Source organism: Macrobrachium rosenbergii, chromosome 4 (assembly GCF_040412425.1).
Source record: "Macrobrachium rosenbergii isolate ZJJX-2024 chromosome 4, ASM4041242v1, whole genome shotgun sequence".
Lineage (NCBI taxonomy): Eukaryota > Metazoa > Arthropoda > Malacostraca > Decapoda > Palaemonidae > Macrobrachium > Macrobrachium rosenbergii.
Genome location: NC_089744.1, coordinates 8072501 through 8093148, shown reverse-complemented (window position 1 = coordinate 8093148; position 20648 = coordinate 8072501). Strand labels below are relative to the sequence as shown.

The 20648-nt window shown below is 37.1% G+C and overlaps 1 protein-coding gene across 15 annotated transcripts in view; it reads right to left on the bottom strand.

Moving 5' to 3' along the window:
- Rdl (Resistant to dieldrin) overlaps positions 1 to 20648 on the bottom strand; it is a 401707-nt gene that overhangs the window by 355125 nt on the left and 25934 nt on the right. For 13 of the 15 annotated variants that reach the window (XM_067089770.1, XM_067089643.1, XM_067089664.1 and 10 more), the window contains exon 2: positions 15980 to 16009. The exons of the other annotated variants lie outside the window; for them this stretch is intronic. Coding sequence is in view for 11 of the 13 variants with exons in the window: in XM_067089643.1 (XP_066945744.1) it covers positions 15980 to 16009 (30 nt within the window). In the remaining 2 variants the exon portion in view is untranslated. The remainder of the gene's footprint in view (positions 1 to 15979; positions 16010 to 20648) is intronic. 15 annotated transcript variants of the gene reach the window in all.

The following is a 20648-nucleotide window of genomic DNA, read 5'->3' as shown; positions in this document are numbered from 1 at the left end:
GATTAATGTTCTGGTGCTCCCTGAATATCAAGAATCTCTGACGGAATTTTCCATAATTCGTACGTTGAGTTTTTCGCCGCTTAATTCTCCAATAAATGCAAGAACTCAGGAATCGAACTGCATCATATTATTAGATCCTATAAATTCACATCTCCCTCGCTCTGTCTGTTTCTCTCTATCAATCCATCTCTCAATCTATCACTGTTAGTTTACGTTCTCATACACCTTCCTTGAAATAATTTCCCATCCTTCTTCTTCTTCTTCTTATTTTAACGTGTTTTCCCATTTGTATGGAGTAATCACGATGCCTTCTTTTGAAGGACTTTGATTTGGCTTTGGGGTAGACTTTGTAGTCTCGACCGGCTGCCCTGCCTGTCATCGCTTAGACCCCGGTACCGTATGGTGAAGCAAATTTTATATACAATGACCCCTCTAGGAAGAGAAATATCGAAAGAATGAAGAACTTTGGTCAAACAAAGAGCCTTTCTGGAGAAATGAAGAATGTTCTAGGGAGCTTCAGGCACAGCAACGGTAGTCTTTGCTTCTTTCTGTACCAAAAATCACAAGAAACTGAATTTCATGAATTTTCGCACATTTCGACAGAAACTATTGTATATACCCCATACAAAACAAAGTTCCCTCCGTCTCTTCTGGCTTCATTTTTTCTCCTCTCTCTCTGTTCTAGTCATCATCCCATTCTTCTTCATTCGATAAAAAATGAATCTGGGAAAGAACGCGAGTATTTCGAGGGCTAAAAGAAAGAATGATAAAAACGAGAGATAATGTTTAAGAAAAATAATAGGTTTCATTTTTGTCCATGAAGATAGGCAAGAACAAGCATATCTACAAATATATATATATATATATATATATATATATATATATATATATATATATATATATATATATATATATATATATATATATATATATATATATATACATACACATATATAGCGAGCCAGGCAGACAGAGAGAGAGAGAGAGATCAAGAGAAGAGTCTTGACTCCAAAGAGATTGCCGAGGTGACCAACACGGAGATTCTCAAGTGAGCACTCGTCTTCTCACCCCGGGGACCAGCCGGTTTTTATCTTTGATCTGCCCCTTGACAATTCCTAATCCTCAGATCCCCCTCGAGCTCATAAACACACTCACATACACATCAGCTCCAATATCGAAGGATGGATTCCTCGGCGTCCACAATAAAAGGAGAGAAAGGAAATAATCGGCTTCCTTTCTCTCCTGTCATAAACTTTGATGTTATAACTAAAAGGGGGACGAGTGGAAGCAAGGGCTGCGATATGTTATAACAAAGCATAAGAAAGTGAGAGGTGTCGGAGAGAGAGGAAATGATATGGAAAGGGAGACAAGGGACGAAGAATAAGGAGCATGAGAGACACACAGAGAGAAGTGGGAAGACTTAGGAAAAGAAACAAAGGAAGAGCAAAATGTGGAATTGAGAGAGAGAGAGAGAGAGAGAGAGAGAGAGAGAGAGAGAGAGAGAGAGAGAGAAAGCAACGAGAAAGGCAATATGAATTGAAGAGGGAAGAAATGAAAGGAAAGCAATTCTAAAGAAAAATGGCCAGGTAAAGAAAGGCAATAAGTGGAAAAGCAACGAAAGAAAGGCAATAAGTGGAATTGAGGCCGAGAGGGAAGAAATGACAGTCTAGGAAAGTGACAATTCTAAAGAAAAATGGCCATAGGTAGAATAGGTAGAGAGAGAGAGAGAGAGAGAGAGAGAGAGAGAGAGAGAGAGAGAGAGAGCAATTTAGTGCAGATGAGTTTGCTTTCATCATCTCTTAAGAACTTGCTTGCCTTCATCGGACTTCTTCCCAAAACAAAGGAAGTTTGGGAAGTTTGGTCAAGGATCCATTTTCTTTTATTACCGTTTGGGGAATTCGATCTCTTTCATTCGCTTATAAGCGACCATTTTGATATCCCTCTGGATCGTATTACAGTTTCTCTCTTCTTTTCGGATGTATTTTCGGTAGATGATATTAGAGATGTTGCTGTACTGTTCTGGAAAACATCGTGCTTATGTAGATTAGCCCTCTCACGCGTGCACGATAAGCTTAAAGGACCCCCGAAGATTATGAAAGGAAGGAAAAGATTATAATCAATCTTATCGGGTATTTCAACATGCAATGACGGGGAACTTTCGTTTACTATAAGCCTTCAGTGAGTATGAAGAACTTATTTTCTTAAAAAAAAAAGTTCATATTCTTATCTCACTTTTAGGTATTCACTTGAAACAATGTAAAACACTGGAATGGTGAGAAAAAAAAAAAGTTTCAACTTAAATACTTTGCATGGTATTCTCCAGGTTCTTAACTTTACCTCTTTCACATTTTCACGTTAAGACGTTAAATGAGCATTCTTTGAAGCTGTTTCACCTTACCTACAGAGTCACTTATCAAGAATCTCAAACGACTGGCCCGAAAATATCCTCACTGATGCCTCAAAACTTGATCAAGGCTAAAACTAGTGGGAATGGAATGGAATACAGAGTTTAGGCCAAAGGCCGAGCACTGGGACCTATGAGGTCATTCAGCGCTGAAACGGAAACTGTCCGTAAAAGGTTTGAAAGGTGTAACAGGAGGAAAACCTTGCAGTTGAACTATGAAATAGTTTTTAAGAGAGGGTGGATAACAAGATGAAAGATAATATGAATGGAGGTACAGTAACAAGAATGAAAGAGGTTGCAGCTAAGGGCCGAAAGGACGCTGCAAAGAACCATTAGTAATGCGTACGGTGTACCCCGTGAAGTGCACTGACGGCACTACCCCACTACGGGGCAGCTGGGTGGGAAAAGATCGAAGGTGACGAGGTGATGGAAGCTGACCAAAGGAAATGCAGCTGTTTTGGAAGGCACACGCCAAGGAAACTTTGGTACCTTTGACAGTGTGCTGCCAAAGGCATACTGGAGGCAATATTAGCTCAGGAGAAATGCTGGACGAAACAGACAATAAATATTGACAGAAACAACAAAAGACAGGACTTAGCTTATGAACGTCTAAAAGACGACAGTCAAGCATGGCAAAAGTGAGCTCGTTCCGAAAAAGATATTGATATTAAATGTGCCAGTTTTTTTTTTTTACCAAATACGTTCTCTCCACGAGATGGCAAGTAAATCAGAAAACAAAAGTGTTTAGGGTTAAGAATCCAATCTTTGGGTATAGATCACATGGGCATCCCCATAACATATCTTAAGAGACAAACAGACAGATAGACAAAGACAGGCAAGGAGAGAGAGAGAGAGAGAGAGAGAGAGAGAGAGAGAGAGAGAGAGAGAGAGAGAGAGAGAGAGAGAGAGAGCTGCAAAGATTATCAAGGGAGATATATAAGAATTGCACGAAGACCTTCAAGGTCTATTTACGAGCAGAGATAATAGCGTCCAGAAATAAACAAACGGCGCCATCAATACCGCAGAGAACACAGATGAAACAAATGGTCCAAATTATGCTAAGTACGAGTCTCATCTTGTGGAGCGTCCATTCATTTTTCCCCCCACTCGCCCATCCTAACAAACAAACGCCTCTGCTGACCTCATATTTGCTCGCTTCTTTCTTTGACCCGGCTCTTCTCCGTGCATACAACGTATTTGCATAAAATAACTGCTTTTCTTCATTTATTTCATTTGAATGAAACCCCCAGTTTCTAATTTACTTTTTTCCTATGATCAGCTTGCATTAGCTGGATTGATTTTCACTATACTTTCCGTCTATCAATTCCTGCTCGCCGCCTTCATTTGCAGCCAAATTAAACTTTCGTGGTGGGAAACTGTTTTAAGCTAGGAAAAAATCCTCTCAACTTGAGCCTTTGTTTTACTTTCCTGTTTGGCATAAAATGAAATCTCAGAATCTTCAGCTTTGCTTTGGATAGCCTGAAAAAGTGTTATAGATCCTGCTGCCGCACAGAAGAACCACGGAGAAAGGAAAGTGGACTTATTCGCAAAGCTTGGCCTTAACGGTGGGTGAGGTAAGAGAGAGAGAGAGAGAGAGAGAGAGAGAGAGAGAGAGAGAGAGAGAGAGAGAGAGAGAGAGAGAGAGAGAGACACCAGTATATGTTTAAAAGAACGAAAGAAACCGATAGGTGGAAAAATATGTGGATTAAATTTGTAAATAAACATAATCCTGAAGACATACATTCCATGAAAATTCGAGAGGGATCCTTCTTTTCGTATAATTCCTATGACGATGTGTTCGTTGTGTGATATTTATGGATGATATAATTCGTCAGAAAAACCTTGCGATTAGATATCATATACCACATACTCTTCTTGAAAAAAATTAATGAATGATGTCGCTGCTACGCAGGTTCCGTAATGAATTTAACTTATGATTGCCGAAGCAGCGTTAAAGTGAATACCGAAATTTTTCGATAGTCTTTTTGTTTGAAACCGCACCCAGTAGTCATAATGTGAGGAGACGTCCAAGAAAGAGTAACTGAAAAATGAAAATTAGCCTTAGTGGCCTGACTTCGTGTCAAAACAAGAGAAAAGCTTAAGAGCCCCACAAAAATGCGATTCACAATTATATTTAAGTCCTTGAACTATTCCATACGAATTTTATTTTATAATCTCAATAAGTGTTGCCAATACAGCCAAGTCTTTTTGCCCTTTGTCTTTAGTCACCTTTCCAACCTTTAAAACGGTTAACCTAGCGAGGTAAGGCGGTCTGACATTTACGCAAAGGGTGCTTTTCTTCCCGTAAATAGGTTAGGGAGGCTTCGATTTCAAGGAAAAGAAGGAAAACTTTGCACACACGCAGAATGTGCTACAAACGAAGAGGAAAATAAACCTTGATAAATCCTACCCTTTATTTATTCTCCGACGCCGCACACACTGCATTGCCATCTACAGTATATATAAATGACATTCTTCTCATGATTTTGTTACTAGCATTTTGAGATGGCAGGTATATTCGAACCTTATTTATACACATATACTTATACACAGACACACATACATATACACACATATATGTGTATATATATATACATACATATATATATATATATATATATATATATATATATATATATATATATATATATATATATATATATATTATATATATATATGTATATATATATACATGTACATCTGTTAACATGTTCCATCCGTGGGCTTAGTAGAGGGAACCACACCCCTTTCATAAACTATGATTATCAGACTTTTTCCTTAAAAAATATGCCGCGCTTCCTACCACAAAAAAAAAGAAAAAAAAAAAACGGAAAAAGAACAAGCCTTGATCGAAACCTATTTCTTTTTTTTTTGTGCAGATACGATAGTGCATGCATACAAATGCACTGATCTGACAAAGAACCTGAAGGGAATAAGGAAGGCGATGGTAAATGAATCCTAATGCACTGATTTAACCCAGGATGGTTCAGAGAGAAAAAGACGAGAGGAGGGAAAATATTGAGACATTCAGCTCACAACATTGATCTAACAAAGATTATTTGAAAGAGAAAAGAAGGGGGGAAATGAAGGCACTGGCAAATGAAACGTAATCCATTGATTGAACCCAGAACGGATGAGGCGGAAAAACAAGTGAGGAAAGGAAGGAATCGGCAGATCCGTTCTACTATACTCAGTAAATTCTAACAATCATCAAGAAAACAAATCCACTGCTATGTAATATAAAAAGTGAAATTACACAAAGAGCGTACGAGACTGCACTGTTCTCCTTCTCAAAGCTCTGTGTAATATCACTTTTAAATAAATTAATTACAATCATTAATTGAAATACCTAATATCTGGAAAAACATTCTGCAGAACAAACAGCAAAGGACTAAACGAAAATGGTGACCTATCACGGAAAATATACTTAGGGGGATGAGAACCTCACCTTTGCGCCCGTTTCAAAAACCCTTTAGCTATAATGAGCTGAAATACAAGGGATCTAGACGAGAGAGAGAGAGAGAGAGAGAGAGAGAGAGAGAGAGAGAGAGAGAGAGAGAGAGAGAGAGAGAGAGAGAGCCTTCCTTGATCTTGTCTTGCGTAAAGAGTCCAAGAGGTATTAAGACAAAGAAAGAGCAACGGATCGGGTCGCAGGTCAAATGAGCGTAGATCCTCCAAGAGACGCAGTTCTTAGTTCTTTAGCAACGGCTGATTTCCCTCCTCAAAGGCAGTCATTCCAATCATCGTTTAATTAACGCAGACAGCTTTCCCCCTACCGTTACTGTAGAGCATTTTCACATTTCAAAAGGTGTTGGTGTTTTGACAGCTGAGGAAATATATAATTAAAACTGCCCATTCCCTGATTGCTAAAACTGGATGACTTTTAGCTAATGACCTAAAATTCTCATTGACCTTACTATGATCAAAATTACCCTAAAGAAACTTCCCAAGGGAAAGGACACGGTAAGGTTTTTTCAATACTTTAAAATTAATGGAGAAAATAAGAAGGGATTTTCTTAGAATTTTTCACAGGGCGATGAAAGCACGACAGTCGAAACGAATGATTTCTTAATTTCACAAAAGGAAAACGTCTTACTTGTAATTGCCAAATGTCGGCCATTTCCAAAGATGGGCAAATGTGATTTGTAAAATTCGGTCTTTCGACTGAAACTGACATAACTGTTGTATGAACACAAGCTTTGGTTATCTTATTATGCTTCAAAACATAATGAAATAAAAAGTGGTGAAAATTCTACTTGTACTTAATATACGAAGGGCATTTTCCAAGATGGCGAATGCCTATGTCAGAAAAATCTAAATTTTTTTAGTGTTGCCTGATTTACGCAATTTGAGATTATTTCACGTGTTTTATAACATTTAAAACTAGCTTCCCCTTAGAAGAGAGAAGTACACTTCATGTCGTTACACTAGGTACACTGTAAAAGTATCCACGAAATACTAAAAGTATATCTTAATTTAACCAGACCACTGAGCTGGTTAAGAATGTCCTTTATCACAGCAGGAATGTTATCAATAAGATTAGAATTACTTCAATAAATCTTTGCCATGATGGAAACTGAAGTGGTTACGACGTTTTTCATTTAAAATGGGTTACGTGGAGAATTCATGGAAATTTTTCGGCCTGCATTACTATCAGAAAGACTTAACTGGTTATCCGCCAGCCTACAGTTATATTCTAGCATACTACTGCCATCTGACAATTATGTCACTTATCTGCCTCGGTAATGTTCGTCTTATCGGATCACAGTAGAAAAGTTGTTTATGAGTTCAGTGCTGACCAAACAACAATATAAATAAATGCTCGCCAATAAAAATCCTCAGTGAGTAACGAGAGAGAGAGAGAGAGAGAGAGAGAGAGAGAGAGAGAGAGAGAGAGAGAGAGAGAGAGAGAGAGAGAGAGAGAGTATACTGATGCAAAACAGAAATGAGTTAGACAAAAGTGAAGTGACTATGGGTAGAAAAGTTGTGATGCACGCAGTGAGAAAGCTGGTCCTGAGAAAATGAGATAAACTATCTGAAAGTTTAGCAATTACCCCCAACCTTATGTAAAACTTTATATCCCATGACACAGGAACTTAAGATGAAGACCGAGGAGAAAACCTGATGCATTTTCATGCCATGTAGGATGCTGTGATCTGTTGACGAGAAAAGAGGTTTGTCTACAGTCAAGTACGCGGTTTCGAAAGGCAGTCAAGTTTGTGCTTCCAAAGAGAATACTCGTAGCAGTACCGTTAAAAATAGCTTAAGATTATTTTGTCGTGTTTGCGTGGTTCGATGAGAGAGAGAGAGAGAGAGAGAGAGAGAGAGAGAGAGAGAGAGAGAGAGAGAGAGAGAGAGAGAGAGAGAGAGAGAGAATTTATATAATTTTGTTAATCTGGCAAAAATATGTCTCTTTTTCAAGTTCTGATCACCATTACTAATTTTCCCTTTCATTTGGCGTCTTGTGTATCGAGTTTCATTTTCCCCATATCTGCAATATTTTCGCTTTAGCTGCAGATATCTATAATATTTTCTTAATGAAGAAAGTCCTTTCAGTCCCTCAAGATACAAATTTCATTATGCATAGTGATTCCGTTAGTGCACTCCAGTCCTTGAATTTTAATCCTTAACATCCGCTGATTACATACATTCTAGAGTAGGTTTATAGCCTAAATTATTTAAGGTAGGCATTTCACTTCTTTTGGGCACAAACGTACATTGGAGTGACTGAAGTGAGAAGCTCGATAGGCTCACAAAGGCTGTTACTTTTCATGGTACACAAAAATTTGTGTACTGTTCCTGAATAATACAAAAGAACAAGTGATATCTGACCATTTTCACGGGAGATTCACGGAGATCGAAGGAAGGAAAGACTGTGTGATCCTAATCAGACTATTTTGGGCAGTGCATACTTGTTTTGGTCCATGTGGCTGTTCTGAGATTAATCGCAGATTGAAAAAAGACGACCATCTTTGAAGAAATTTAAAATGGCCGCCTGAAGGTTATTTTGGAGCGAGATAGCATCGACTGTACGTGCATACTTCTCGGATCTGATTCTCGCTGTCTTTTTAGAAAGAAAACTACATGCTATTGCTGCTCTTTCACCAAAAGAAAATTTACAAGGTAGACAATAAAATATGATCTTCACTGATATTGTGCATACAAGTGAACAAAGATGCCACGTCCCCGACACTGGAAGCCAACTTTTTTTTTTTTTTTTTTTTTTTTTTTCAGAGGGAAACATCAAAGCAATGAGATATGATGCAAATGCTTTCCAGCAGAATATCAGAGGAGGGAGAAGAGGAAGAAAAGAGAAGACTGAAAGAGGAGCTGAGGAAAAGCTGGGAATTCTGGTCACACACAAACCGTGTTATCCAAAATGTCCGGGAGAGGTAGGTATCACGGAGGAACTATTATTTTATTTGTTTGTTTGTTCTTCTGTCCAATTATAGCTGCTGAGGTGCAACTGAGGAGTCCGGAAAATATGGACGCCATGGAAAAGCGGCATCCTAAACTTTCTTCTTTACTGTAGGCACTTTGGAAGTATAATAATCTAATTTCCTTGCCGTCGACAGTGGGTCTGCTGTTGCTAACTTTTGAGAGAAAGAGTGGAAACTAGAGAAGCTGGTAAGGTGACTACTTTATTCTTTTTTTCCTTTTAATATAGTTTTTTTTGGTTAAAAACTAACAGAGTTTTTTTTTGTTGGAATTTAATGCGCTTTTATCAGTCAAGGAAAGACACTGAGGGAACCATAGAAACAAAAAATTATCTTTATGTCGCGATAATTTCATAAAACATCCTAAGACAAAACGAGAGAGAGAGAGAGAGAGAGAGAGAGAGAGAGAGAGAGAGAGAGAGAGAGAGAGAGAGAGAGAATTGACCGTACTAGCTCTCTTTCAAAAAATTTTGAAATTTTATGTTTTCATTTTACCATCCCAATGGAAGGTACAGTGGCATATTTCTTACATTCCAAAATATGATAATTACTCCATTTTGCATTTGATCAAAAATCTTTCTTTACTAATAAAAAACCTATTCGTATTTCTTGTGCTCTTTACGCCATAAAGGAGAACGTTTATTTTTTGTTTACATAAATCTCTGACATTCTTCCAATTTCTTACTTTTTTAGATTTATCATTAAAGTGTTCAGTCAAATGAGATCCATTTACTTATTTATGATCGTATATTTATGTACTACTCGTATATTTATAAACAACCGAATATACTGTATGCCTGTCTCTCAGCAGTCATTGTACAAGGGAAATATCAAGATGAATTAGAGATCCTTCTATTTCCTTCATCGTGCATCGTAGACTCAATATTTCATTATCTTTTAGTGACCTTACTCGCGGACAGACCGCTCAGCTTTTCTGCATCCGAATATTATTTTCATCCTGGACCAAATTCATCACCGCCAAAAGAAAAAAATTATTTGTTAGTGCATCTGTTATAAAATGTCATATTCTCGTTAAATGCACGTCTTTTTTTTTTTTTTTTATTATGGGAGATGAAAATGTAAACATCCTTGAATATCATTTTCCGTTTCTCCTATTCGGAAGGCATTAACCTTTAACAAGCCAAACGACGCTTTTCACAAGGGAGGACAATTAGGCTTTCTAATTGAGTAGGGAAGATGATACTGTGGGTTCGACAGCAAAGAGAGAGAGAGAGAGAGAGAGAGAGAGAGAGAGAGAGAGAGAGAGAGAGAGAGAGAGAGAGAGAGAGAGAGAGAGACACGACCTCCTTAACTTCATAAAAAATCGATTGAAACTATCATAGACGGAGAAACAACTGGCATGGGACCAAGCTGGTCCTTTGTGTCGGGCAGTAAGTTATGTTCTGCGCCTCAAAACCACCTATTTATGACCTGGACGGTCGTAAAAACGAATAAAACAAATTACGGTGTCAATCATAATGAAGCCGCGGGACAATGGGCTAAACTAAAACAATGCACAGACCCTATCACAAAGACCTTGACCCGACAGTATCGATCCGATAAATTTACAAAGGGACTGGCGATAAATATGAGACAGCTGGTGGATGGATCGACGGAACACATGGCTGAAGAAAAAAAAAGAAGTCTTTCTGACACGAATAAAAATAATAATAAGATAACATGACGTCCCACTTTCTTGAAAAGAGACTGAAGCCAGTCATACAATACCAAAACTTCTGTGGGTTTCTTTCGCATAAAAAACATTCCGGAGAAGAAACTGGACCTTGATAATTTCATATTTTTAGAATAAAATTTAGTCGAGTCTTGTCAGAGGAATCCTCAGCACACAGATAAGCATTATTATTTTCAGAGTTGTTTATATCTGCTACTCAATTAGATTCAGTTACTTTTGTCAGTCGACTGTTGCAGAACGATCACCAACGCTTGGACTCTTCTCATCGTTATTAGAATGTTTAGCAATGTGCAGATTCCTATTCTCTTTTCAGAACGGTCTGCAATATTCGTACTATCGCCTTTTTCAGAATTGTCCGTACTCCTGTAATTGTTTCATTGATCAGCTGTCATCTGACTCTAAGGTTTTTTTTCCTCACTTTTTATTGTTTCAGAATGGTCAACAATACCTAATTCCTTTCCTTGTTCCAGAAAGTATACCTTAGTTTTACCAGACCACTGAGCTGATTAACAGCTCTCCTAGGGCTGGCCCGAAGGATTAGGCTTATTTTACGTGGCTAAGAACCAACTGGTTACTTAGCAACGGGACCTACAGCTTATTGTGGAATCCGAACTACACATAGCGAGAAATGAATTTCTATCACCAGAAATAAATTCCTCTAATTCTTCATTAGCCGGCCGGAGACTCGAACTCGGGCCCAGCGAGTGCTAGCCCACAACTCTACCGACTCTTCCTTGTTCCAGAATAGTAATAAATGTCTGAAGTATTGTCTCTCAAAAGCTCATTAACGTCCAGATTACTATTATCTTTTCCGAAACATCAGCAAAGCGCGGACTTATTCTTACTCGTATCTGGTCGGCCATCTCAGTGAGCTGGGGGTACGTCACGTCCTTACTTCGTGTTTGACAGGCTCCTCTCATGGCTATATCAACTAAAATGTCCTTTTATGGCCTTTTGCTCTTCTTGGCGTTCGTTTTAGATTAACCCAGCCTCGCGTTGGCACGGGCTCTTGCGTAAGCTCTTCGTGACATTGCATCAGAAGGGTGGTCATCAGAGAAATGACTTGGCTCTTACTTTCAACCTGCATTTACTTGATCTCCCGTAAGATCGCCTCTCCCTGCTTGCGTTACGGACATCTCTTCGGCCACGGCTCTCAAGAAAGGCTTTTCGATATGTCCAATCTATGGTCCTCGTCGTACACGCCAGACTTAACGATCTCTCAGGTATTGTCTGCGTGGAAGTGACAAACCCCAGGGTCGAGCGGTGCGGTGACTTTCATTCCAGTTCCTTCCAGGAAGGGGAATATCCCTCTTGCCCTGCATTTCCTAAATCATTCCACTTGCCTCTTTTCAAGAGGCTGTTTTCCCCTGCATGTAGGAGTCGAGTCCATTAACAAACTATTCTTGCGGGACCTGGCTTGTTTGGGCAACCTTGCCCGTCTTGGTCTACAGCATGAAAAAGAAGCTTCGCAGAACAAAGGAAATTGCGCAAAAATGAGAAACGAAAAATTCTTTTTGTTCTCTTGGCAGTCTTGTTTATCACAGCATAATTTTGCTGAACCTATTTACTCATTTTAAATCTTGTGTCTCAGCAAATGGTTTTTCATCGTTACTATTGCGAGACCTGTTCAAAAAATTCACTTACCTGCATTGAAAATACTTTTGCAAAAAGCCAAACAATGTACAGTGTATCAAAAAATTTTATTCCTAAATAAATTTTTGTTCCGCTGAGTGTCGAAAAAGGATTAAACTAAGAGACTGAAACCTCTATACATATGTGCATCAAAAGAGCACTTTCCGTTTTTTTTTTTTTTTTTAATTCGGGTTTAGATTTCGATAACATTCGAAATGAGGTCACCTTGATGTCGCCCTATAAAACCATACTGGAGTGAAAGACACACAAAACAGTGTGTACAGAAACCGAGGGATAACGTAAACTGCAGGATATTTTTATCCTTAATACAAAACCCCCGAACAATGGAGGAGAAGAAGAAAAGGAAGAGAAAAGAAGAGGAACCTTTGAGTCATTGACGCTGAATTTTGAGTTATCTTTTTAAATGCAAAGCTGAAGCTTTAAGAGATTTGTTTATAATGACAGAGTCTTATGCCCCTGGGGAACTCCCTCTTCCTCCCTTCCTGACCATCTTTTTTCCTTCTTCTTCTTCTTCTCTTTCTCTCTTCCAGAATCCAGGAGCCTCTCTCCCCTTCCTCCTCTCCTGTGGGACCCCGAGGATCATTTCTCTTCTACCATTTCCTCCCGCTTCTTTTCACCCTACCCGTCGCCAACCGAGCCATTTGTCCTCACCCTTCCCTCCGTCTTCCTTTCGCTTTTCTTTATATTTCTATTTTTCTCTCATTCCAAGACGTGCCTGAAGGTCTTCTGGCCAATAGAGAGGCCCTCCTCCACTTTCTCATCATCATATCCTCATCCCCACCACGCCGCCGTTCCTCCTCCTCCTCCTCCTCCTCCTCCCCCTCCTCTCTTATGCTCCATATTTTTGTTGGAATCAGTGACGTCGGGTCCTCCTCCTTCTTTCGAATTATGGGAAGGCAGAGGGAGGAGAGAGCGCCGGGGACCAGGCGGGGCAGCTCTTGGGTTTCCAAGATATTATATCAACACTTCAAACGGAGATAGTAAGGGAAGTTAACGTCAGTTGAAAGAGAAATTCATATCTAATTTCCTCAGTAAAAGATGTGCCTGAATTATTTAAACATCCGCCGGCGATGTTGCGCTTCCAGAGCTCAGCTTCGTATTTAGCAGCAAGAAACAGATGTTTCTACCTGGCGAACGTCCGTATACATTTTACAGGAGTCACGCCTGATTTGACGTGGAAGAGTTGCTGTTTCTAATAACATAACAAGTGAAATATGCGCCGAAGTTTCTTCGGGGAAATCGAGTTTTCTGTAGAGCGTATAATGCTGAATGAAACTCTCAGCCGCGGCCCATGAAACTATCAGCAACGGCCAGGTGGTGGCCTGGGTTGTTGACACCAATAGCGGTGCCAGACGCACGATCATGGCTAACTTTAACCTTAAATAAAATAAAAAAGAGGGCTGCAGTTTGGTATGGTTGATGATTGGAGAGTGGATGATCAACATACCAGTTTGTATCCCTCTAGCCTCAGTAGTTTTTAAGATCCGAGTGCGGACGGACAAAGTGCGGACGGAAAGGCAAATAGCCATCTGATAGTTTTCTTTTACAGAAAACTATAAAGGACCAAGATGGTGTCTGGAAAAGTGCAAGCAGGAAAGTTTACATTCAGAATAATTTACTTACCCCCACAGTAATATTTGTTGAACAAAAATACATCATACAGCATTACCAGATAATGAAAAGAAAGACATAGTCTACCTCAAAAAAAATATAAATTTTAAAAATCACTATTAGGCTACATTCACTATGATAACTTATATGAAATATGTCATGAATATACCCAGGAAAAAGTTACAATAGCAGAAATTCAATCTCCCTTACTTTTACTTTATACCTTTAACACACGTTTTCACGATGAAATGTTACGGAACATACATAAGCATGTGCTACATTCATACGTATCATAGATGTATATATAAATAAAAATCTTAATAGGCAATTATTATTGTCTGTTTGCAAACCTACATTACTCAAGTTATTTAAGTTATGCTTGGGATTGCACAAGTTGAATTAGCTTATAGAAAATGTGCAAGCATTGCATTATGGGAGTAATCTTTATAAGATGCTTCATGGCTAGCGTGGTGCTATTTTAATTAAGATTCATTATTTCTAGAATTTATAAAAAAAAAAAAACATTTGTTTAAGATCACTATTTAAGAAGCCCATCAGACATAAAATGTAGAAAAAACTGAATATTTTTCTGATACCATTTCATTTATTTAAAGGCAACCTTCATAAATTATACGTTAAAAGAAAAAAAAAAATAAAAACGGCTAAACAGATCACCTAATTTTCAGATTATGGTAGAGAACGACACAATTTAAAGTGAATCCACGGTACATACACTGTAATACTAATCTCCAGATATATTTACATGACCAATGAAAACAGAGGTCGCTAAAACAGAATGGAATTAATGAGCGGAATCATGCAACAAAGAGCCAGGCGAGACAAAAATTGCGAAAGATAAACAGTGTATATATATAAAAATATAGCATATATATACATATACACACACATATATATATACATATATATACATAAATGTATAAATATACATTATATATGTATATAAATGTGTGTATATATTATATATGTATAAAATGTATGTATATATATATATATATATATATATATATATATATATATATATATATATATATATATATATATATATATATATACGAGAAGCCAAATGACAAGCCATTCTTTTTTTATCTACCTTGTCAAAACAGTTAATATTACGCATGATGCTTGGATAATTAAATGATCGTTAAACACAAAGAAGCAAGGATTAAATATTTTTTTAGGTGTAAAACATCTAATGGACTTACTGAATGGGTTATAGTTTAGGTTAGTGACATTACACTAACATTCTTAAAGACTGATAATTAACAATGTTATGCCAAGAGCAGGAAAAAGCGGTCAGCAATACGCACAGCATAATAATATCCAACACCACATACACAAATGTATACAATATATATATTTACATATATATATATATATGAAAATAGATAGATATATACATAGATAGATATTTACAAATTCATGCGTACACATAAATTCACTGGACTGAACAGACAAGAGTACACACATGCGCATTTCTATGACCACAGAATATATATACATATATATATGTGTGTATGTGTGTGTATGTATGTATGTATGTATGTATGTATATATATATATATATATATATATATATATATATATATATATATATATATATATATATATAATGTGTGTGTACGTATGTATGTGTGAATAAATATGTAATCACACTTATAATTTACTTATCAATATTCATATACATATGAATTACCTAAAATAATCTCGTTTGAATATACATTTACTGAAAATTCAAAGCATTACTGGATAAATGTCTTGTTAGGCATCAAGTGATCTGCATTCTGCATCAAAGCGCATAATATTTCGTGCATGTGACTTTTGTGTCCAATGTTTGGGAATGAATTTAGAAAGAATATCACCAAATCCCGTGTTAAAAGATCTGAGCATAAATCCCAAAGCCGTTTCGAAAAGCCTCTTCTTTTCTTCTGTGCACGAAAGGAAGAAAGGCACGTAACTGAATGGGATCCTGTGCTCAAGTTCTGGTTTCGTTATATTGTGATTCGTGTTTGCTTTGGCCTCTGGAAATTCCAGTTCATTGATGACAAAATATTTTTTTTTATGTTTACACAAAGGCAAGCAATTCTATATTATTGCAGCCTATAATCTACTAAATTTACAGACAAGCAAATGCACAGGTTAATATTTGAACTCAGGACTTACTTGAATGCTTCTTGGACCGCAGACCGATAGCTGAAAATAGAACACACATGAAATTCAGTGCAAATACTCAATTGTTAGGTAAAGAACGCCTGTGTCTGAAAGAAGTGCATTTTACTATTGAAAACAAACACATTCCACAACCAGTGTTCATTCATCATTTTCGAATGAGAAAGTTCTTATAATTCACTGGTTTTTTTTACTTCTGCTCATTCTGAGTGATAAAAACCCATGAATATTCACAATTCACATTTAGTGTCAAGAAAATATCTAACTACTTCTTTAGAAACGACATTTCTTTACTGACGTGTCCTCATGAAATCTTCCTTATTCGCAGTTTACAATCATCAAGATATCTTTTACACAAAAAAGAAAAAAAAAACTAGAAAGAAAGAAACGACTGGTCCACTTGAGGTCTTTCCTCCGGCAACAAAATCATTAAGAGCAGTGCAAAGAGAAGACTGACATACTGAGCAAATATATCTCGAACTCCTGAAGGAACACTGGTTGATGGAGGAAGGTCCATCCCTCATCTCCTTTGACAGGATGAAGAGTTCTGAAGAGGAATGGACCTCCACCCTACTCCTGGCCACCATCTTTCTCTCCTTCCCTCACTTCCTTTCTGGCGGAGGGAGGGGAGGGTGAGTTGGGGGCGGGAAATAAGTGAAGAAAGTCCGTGCGTGAGGAAATATAAGGCCATCGGTATTTTTTTTGTTTTTTTTGTTTTTTACTAGAAAGAGGGAAGGCAATTTTGTTTTGAGTGATGACCTCTTCGTCCGTTCCTTCTCTCCGTCTTTGCTTTCCGTTCGCATTGCACGGGAGTCTGTCGTGGGCCATAGCACCTGTCAATTACTTCATCCCAAATTCTTCCCACGAGAGCCACCATTGTCACCCAAGGTGTTCATGGGGAGACATAGGAAGAAATGGCTCACAACCAGATTCCCAAAGCGAGCGAAAATAAAGAGGAAAGAAGGAAGACAGATAAATGGTGAAATGAGAAAACCAAGAATCTTTTGAATATAATATTAGCTATGAAACGAAAGTACAGATTTTCAACATCACATCAGTGTTAAGTGATCTGGAAGAGACAGTTCAAGAAGAATTATACTAAATGGGCATAAATAGAATAAAAAAATACTATTCTACCATTCTACTAATTACTCTAGAATATCTGTCGAAAAATTAATGTCACATTAATACCAAATCAGATCGAGCATAAATGTCACATACGGTGAATAGCCACGCTGACAGTACCTATAGTAGTGTTTAGCTGGCATTTATTTCTCATATTGACAAGCATGTGTTTATGCATATACCATGATACATAGGCAAATATATATAACGACACAATATATACATGCATATATATATATATATATATATACATATATATATATATATATATATATATATATATATATATATATATATATATATATATATATATATATATATATATATATATATCTCCTACATCTACTGAAGGTTACTCACACGCACACGGGATGTCTGTACAAGTGTGTACGCAAAGATGTACATGTATGATTATCTACTACTAATGCTGCAATGATAACATGACACGGTCAAAGACAGATGGGTGAGAAAGTGAGTGGCGAAGGAAAATGGCGATGAATAACGAAGTCGAGGCGCAGGCAGCAGGGTAACTTTTGCATATAATTCAGGTATTCAGGAGTTGGTATACGAAGTTGTTATAGCGCAGCGACACTGTTGTTAGTAACAGCATATATATTGATCCATGAATCTTAACAATCACTCGATCACTTGTGACCTGGAAAATCGGACCGCATGATTCTGGAGCATTTTTCATTGCTTTGTGTTCTAGAACCACTAGTCATGCCTGGCAATGGCCAAGATGACTTTTTTTCTGCTTTATTCCAGATCCCGAATGTTATAAAAAAACAGGAATTCAGAAATGTTTTGTAGTCAGAAGTATGCAAAGCTAATATTTTGATTTGGCTTAATGGAAACACACACATACACACAAGCACGCACGCACGCATGCGCACACACACACACACATATAAATAATATATATATATATATATATATATATATATATATATATATATACAGTATATTATATGTATATATATTTGTGTGTACAAACACACACACACATATATGTATATATATAATTCAATATAAACCATGAAACTCTTCCCGTATAGCTAAACATAAATCTGAAACTTTAATATGCATGTTTTCGTTTACGGTAAGAGAAGGATAATATAAAGTAGTGTGTGCCATATATAATAATAATAATAATAATAATAATAATAATAATAATAATAATAATAATAATAATAATAATAATAATAATAATCGTATGCATTCTAATTTTCATAATTCAATTCTCCAAGGTCACGATGCATTTCGCAGAAAGCAGAATTCGCGAATTCGTATAATGTTTCTCAACGTCGATGATCCATGCAGCGCCAAGTCTGCTAATCGATATACACGTGTCTGTGTATGAATACTTTTTTTGCACATACAGACACTGGAGAATGAGAGAAGGACAAAGAAAGTGAGTTGAAGTGAGGGCGTGGTGGGGCAACCAAGACACAGGTAGTCATTACAGGGTGGAAGTGTCATAAAACGGAATGGCGATGTTATAAATGAACAAAACTAAGCAACGTTAAATTACGCAACAGAGCGAAAGGATCTTATGCCTCCGTAAAAAAAAAAAAAAGGATATTATTCTTCATACGATAGCGTCTCGGAACCGTTAAAATCGGTGCCTGATATTGAAAACTTCAAACCTTTCCCCCCGCAAAAAAAAAAAAAAAAAAAAAAATCGCAATAAGAAAGAAAATAATTAAAATGACATGAGAAGTGATAAAGCAAGGACAAAAAGGACATAGTCTTGCTTGAGAGACTAAGGAAAATATAAGGAACAACGCAAATCATAAGGTGTGACTGATGAGAGTTATTACAAGAGGGGAAGAACAGATTAGTTTTGCTAGGGAGAAGATATGGGAATCAGTTACATATTAGGAAACTTTTCGAGTAAGGTACGAAAGTAAATAAGCACATTTGCTTATTTACTTTTTTCAGATATTCAGCTTTATAACTTATGTGGACTGCTGTCAAATTTCGCTGCCAGGAAAATCAGTAATTCAGTAGAGAATTAGAGAAGAACTCCCGTTCTTTGTATCTATGAACTTTTGATATCATCATTAAAGGAGTAATAGATAAGTATGGGAGAGTTGAGTAAAAATGTGGAAGTTGGGCGAATAAGATGTAATGATGTGAAGGGAACATGGAAAGAACGATGTTCACGCAGGTGATACCGAGTTGATCACCATATTTTACAATACTAACCATAGAAAGATTCTTTCGACAAGTGAATGGAATGGATGGGTAACTATACAGCTTTGTAGAGGTAATTATTGAAAATAAATGCAAATGGAGCTATCCTTTAAAAAAAAAAGCGAGGGGCGAAATGACCTTATATTCAATGCAATTGTTAAGAAGACGACATATCATAATGCGTATGAGAGCAATGGCGGAACATTGTGGAAACGAATGACTATGGATGCAAAGGGCGTTAGAATGCAGAAGAGTGGATAACTCAACTTGAAAAGGGGCCGTAGGCACGTCTGAAGGAAGACAAAACATAAAATAATGGGATGAAGCTAAATCAGGGACCGGCGTCATCAGAAAAGCAATATTGATCTAGTTTTCATTTTATGAATTCAGTGTCTTTCTAGTCTTCAGCCTTTTAATTGTCCTGGCTACGTCCTCGGCAGTAATTTCTAAAAGCATTCAATGTAATAAACAACAGCAGTCGTTCTAAGATGGAACTGAACGTCTTAGACATGAGAGAACTACATTTACGCCCTTCTCTTATATTAGCCTGTTTGCGCATGTTTATTAATTTTGAAAACATTGCAAGAACTAAGAAAAAGATAAGTATCAAATGAAAAAGGGTGATGTCACTTCGCCTGCTTCAAACCGCTAGCGTATCGCGAAATTTGCTTTCTACAAGGTTAATTCTAAAAGAAAAGATACTGAATACTACGAGCTGAAACGTGATCCGGTTCAAGTTAACAAGATTACAAATAACTATTCAGAACTGTCTTTATTCACAAAAATCATAAAAACAGTACCATAAGAGCAAAAACTTTTCTCACCCGATTTTCTGACACGTTCACTGCGAGAAAACCAGTTCGAAACTTTGGGATAATCCTTAATAATTGGCCAATGACAAAAGGAACCTATATCAGGCGCCTGTCAACGGATCATGATATTTCTAATGAAATATCATTATCCGTAAACATTCTAAATGCTGAATAAATTTCAAGTAAGTATATTTTCGATTAGTTCATTTCCTCATTCACACATTTACTCGCAAATTCTCTGACGATGAACAAATTTACAAATTTATAGCAATTACTCATCCCCTTTGGCTTCAACTGTCAGCAATCCCAATATTAAGCTATAAAGCCTAGTCATCTGTCCTGCTTGATATACTTCTAAAAATATGCACAAAAACTTTTTTCCTTATCCCGTCCAGTGCCATTTTCTCATAATAATGCCGATTCAGAGCTTCAAAAAAAAAAAAAAAAAAAAAAAAAAAAAAAACGGTTTCCATGCAAAATACCCGCACTTCGGGCGTGACTCTCCTCATGATAATTAAAACATGGTCGCT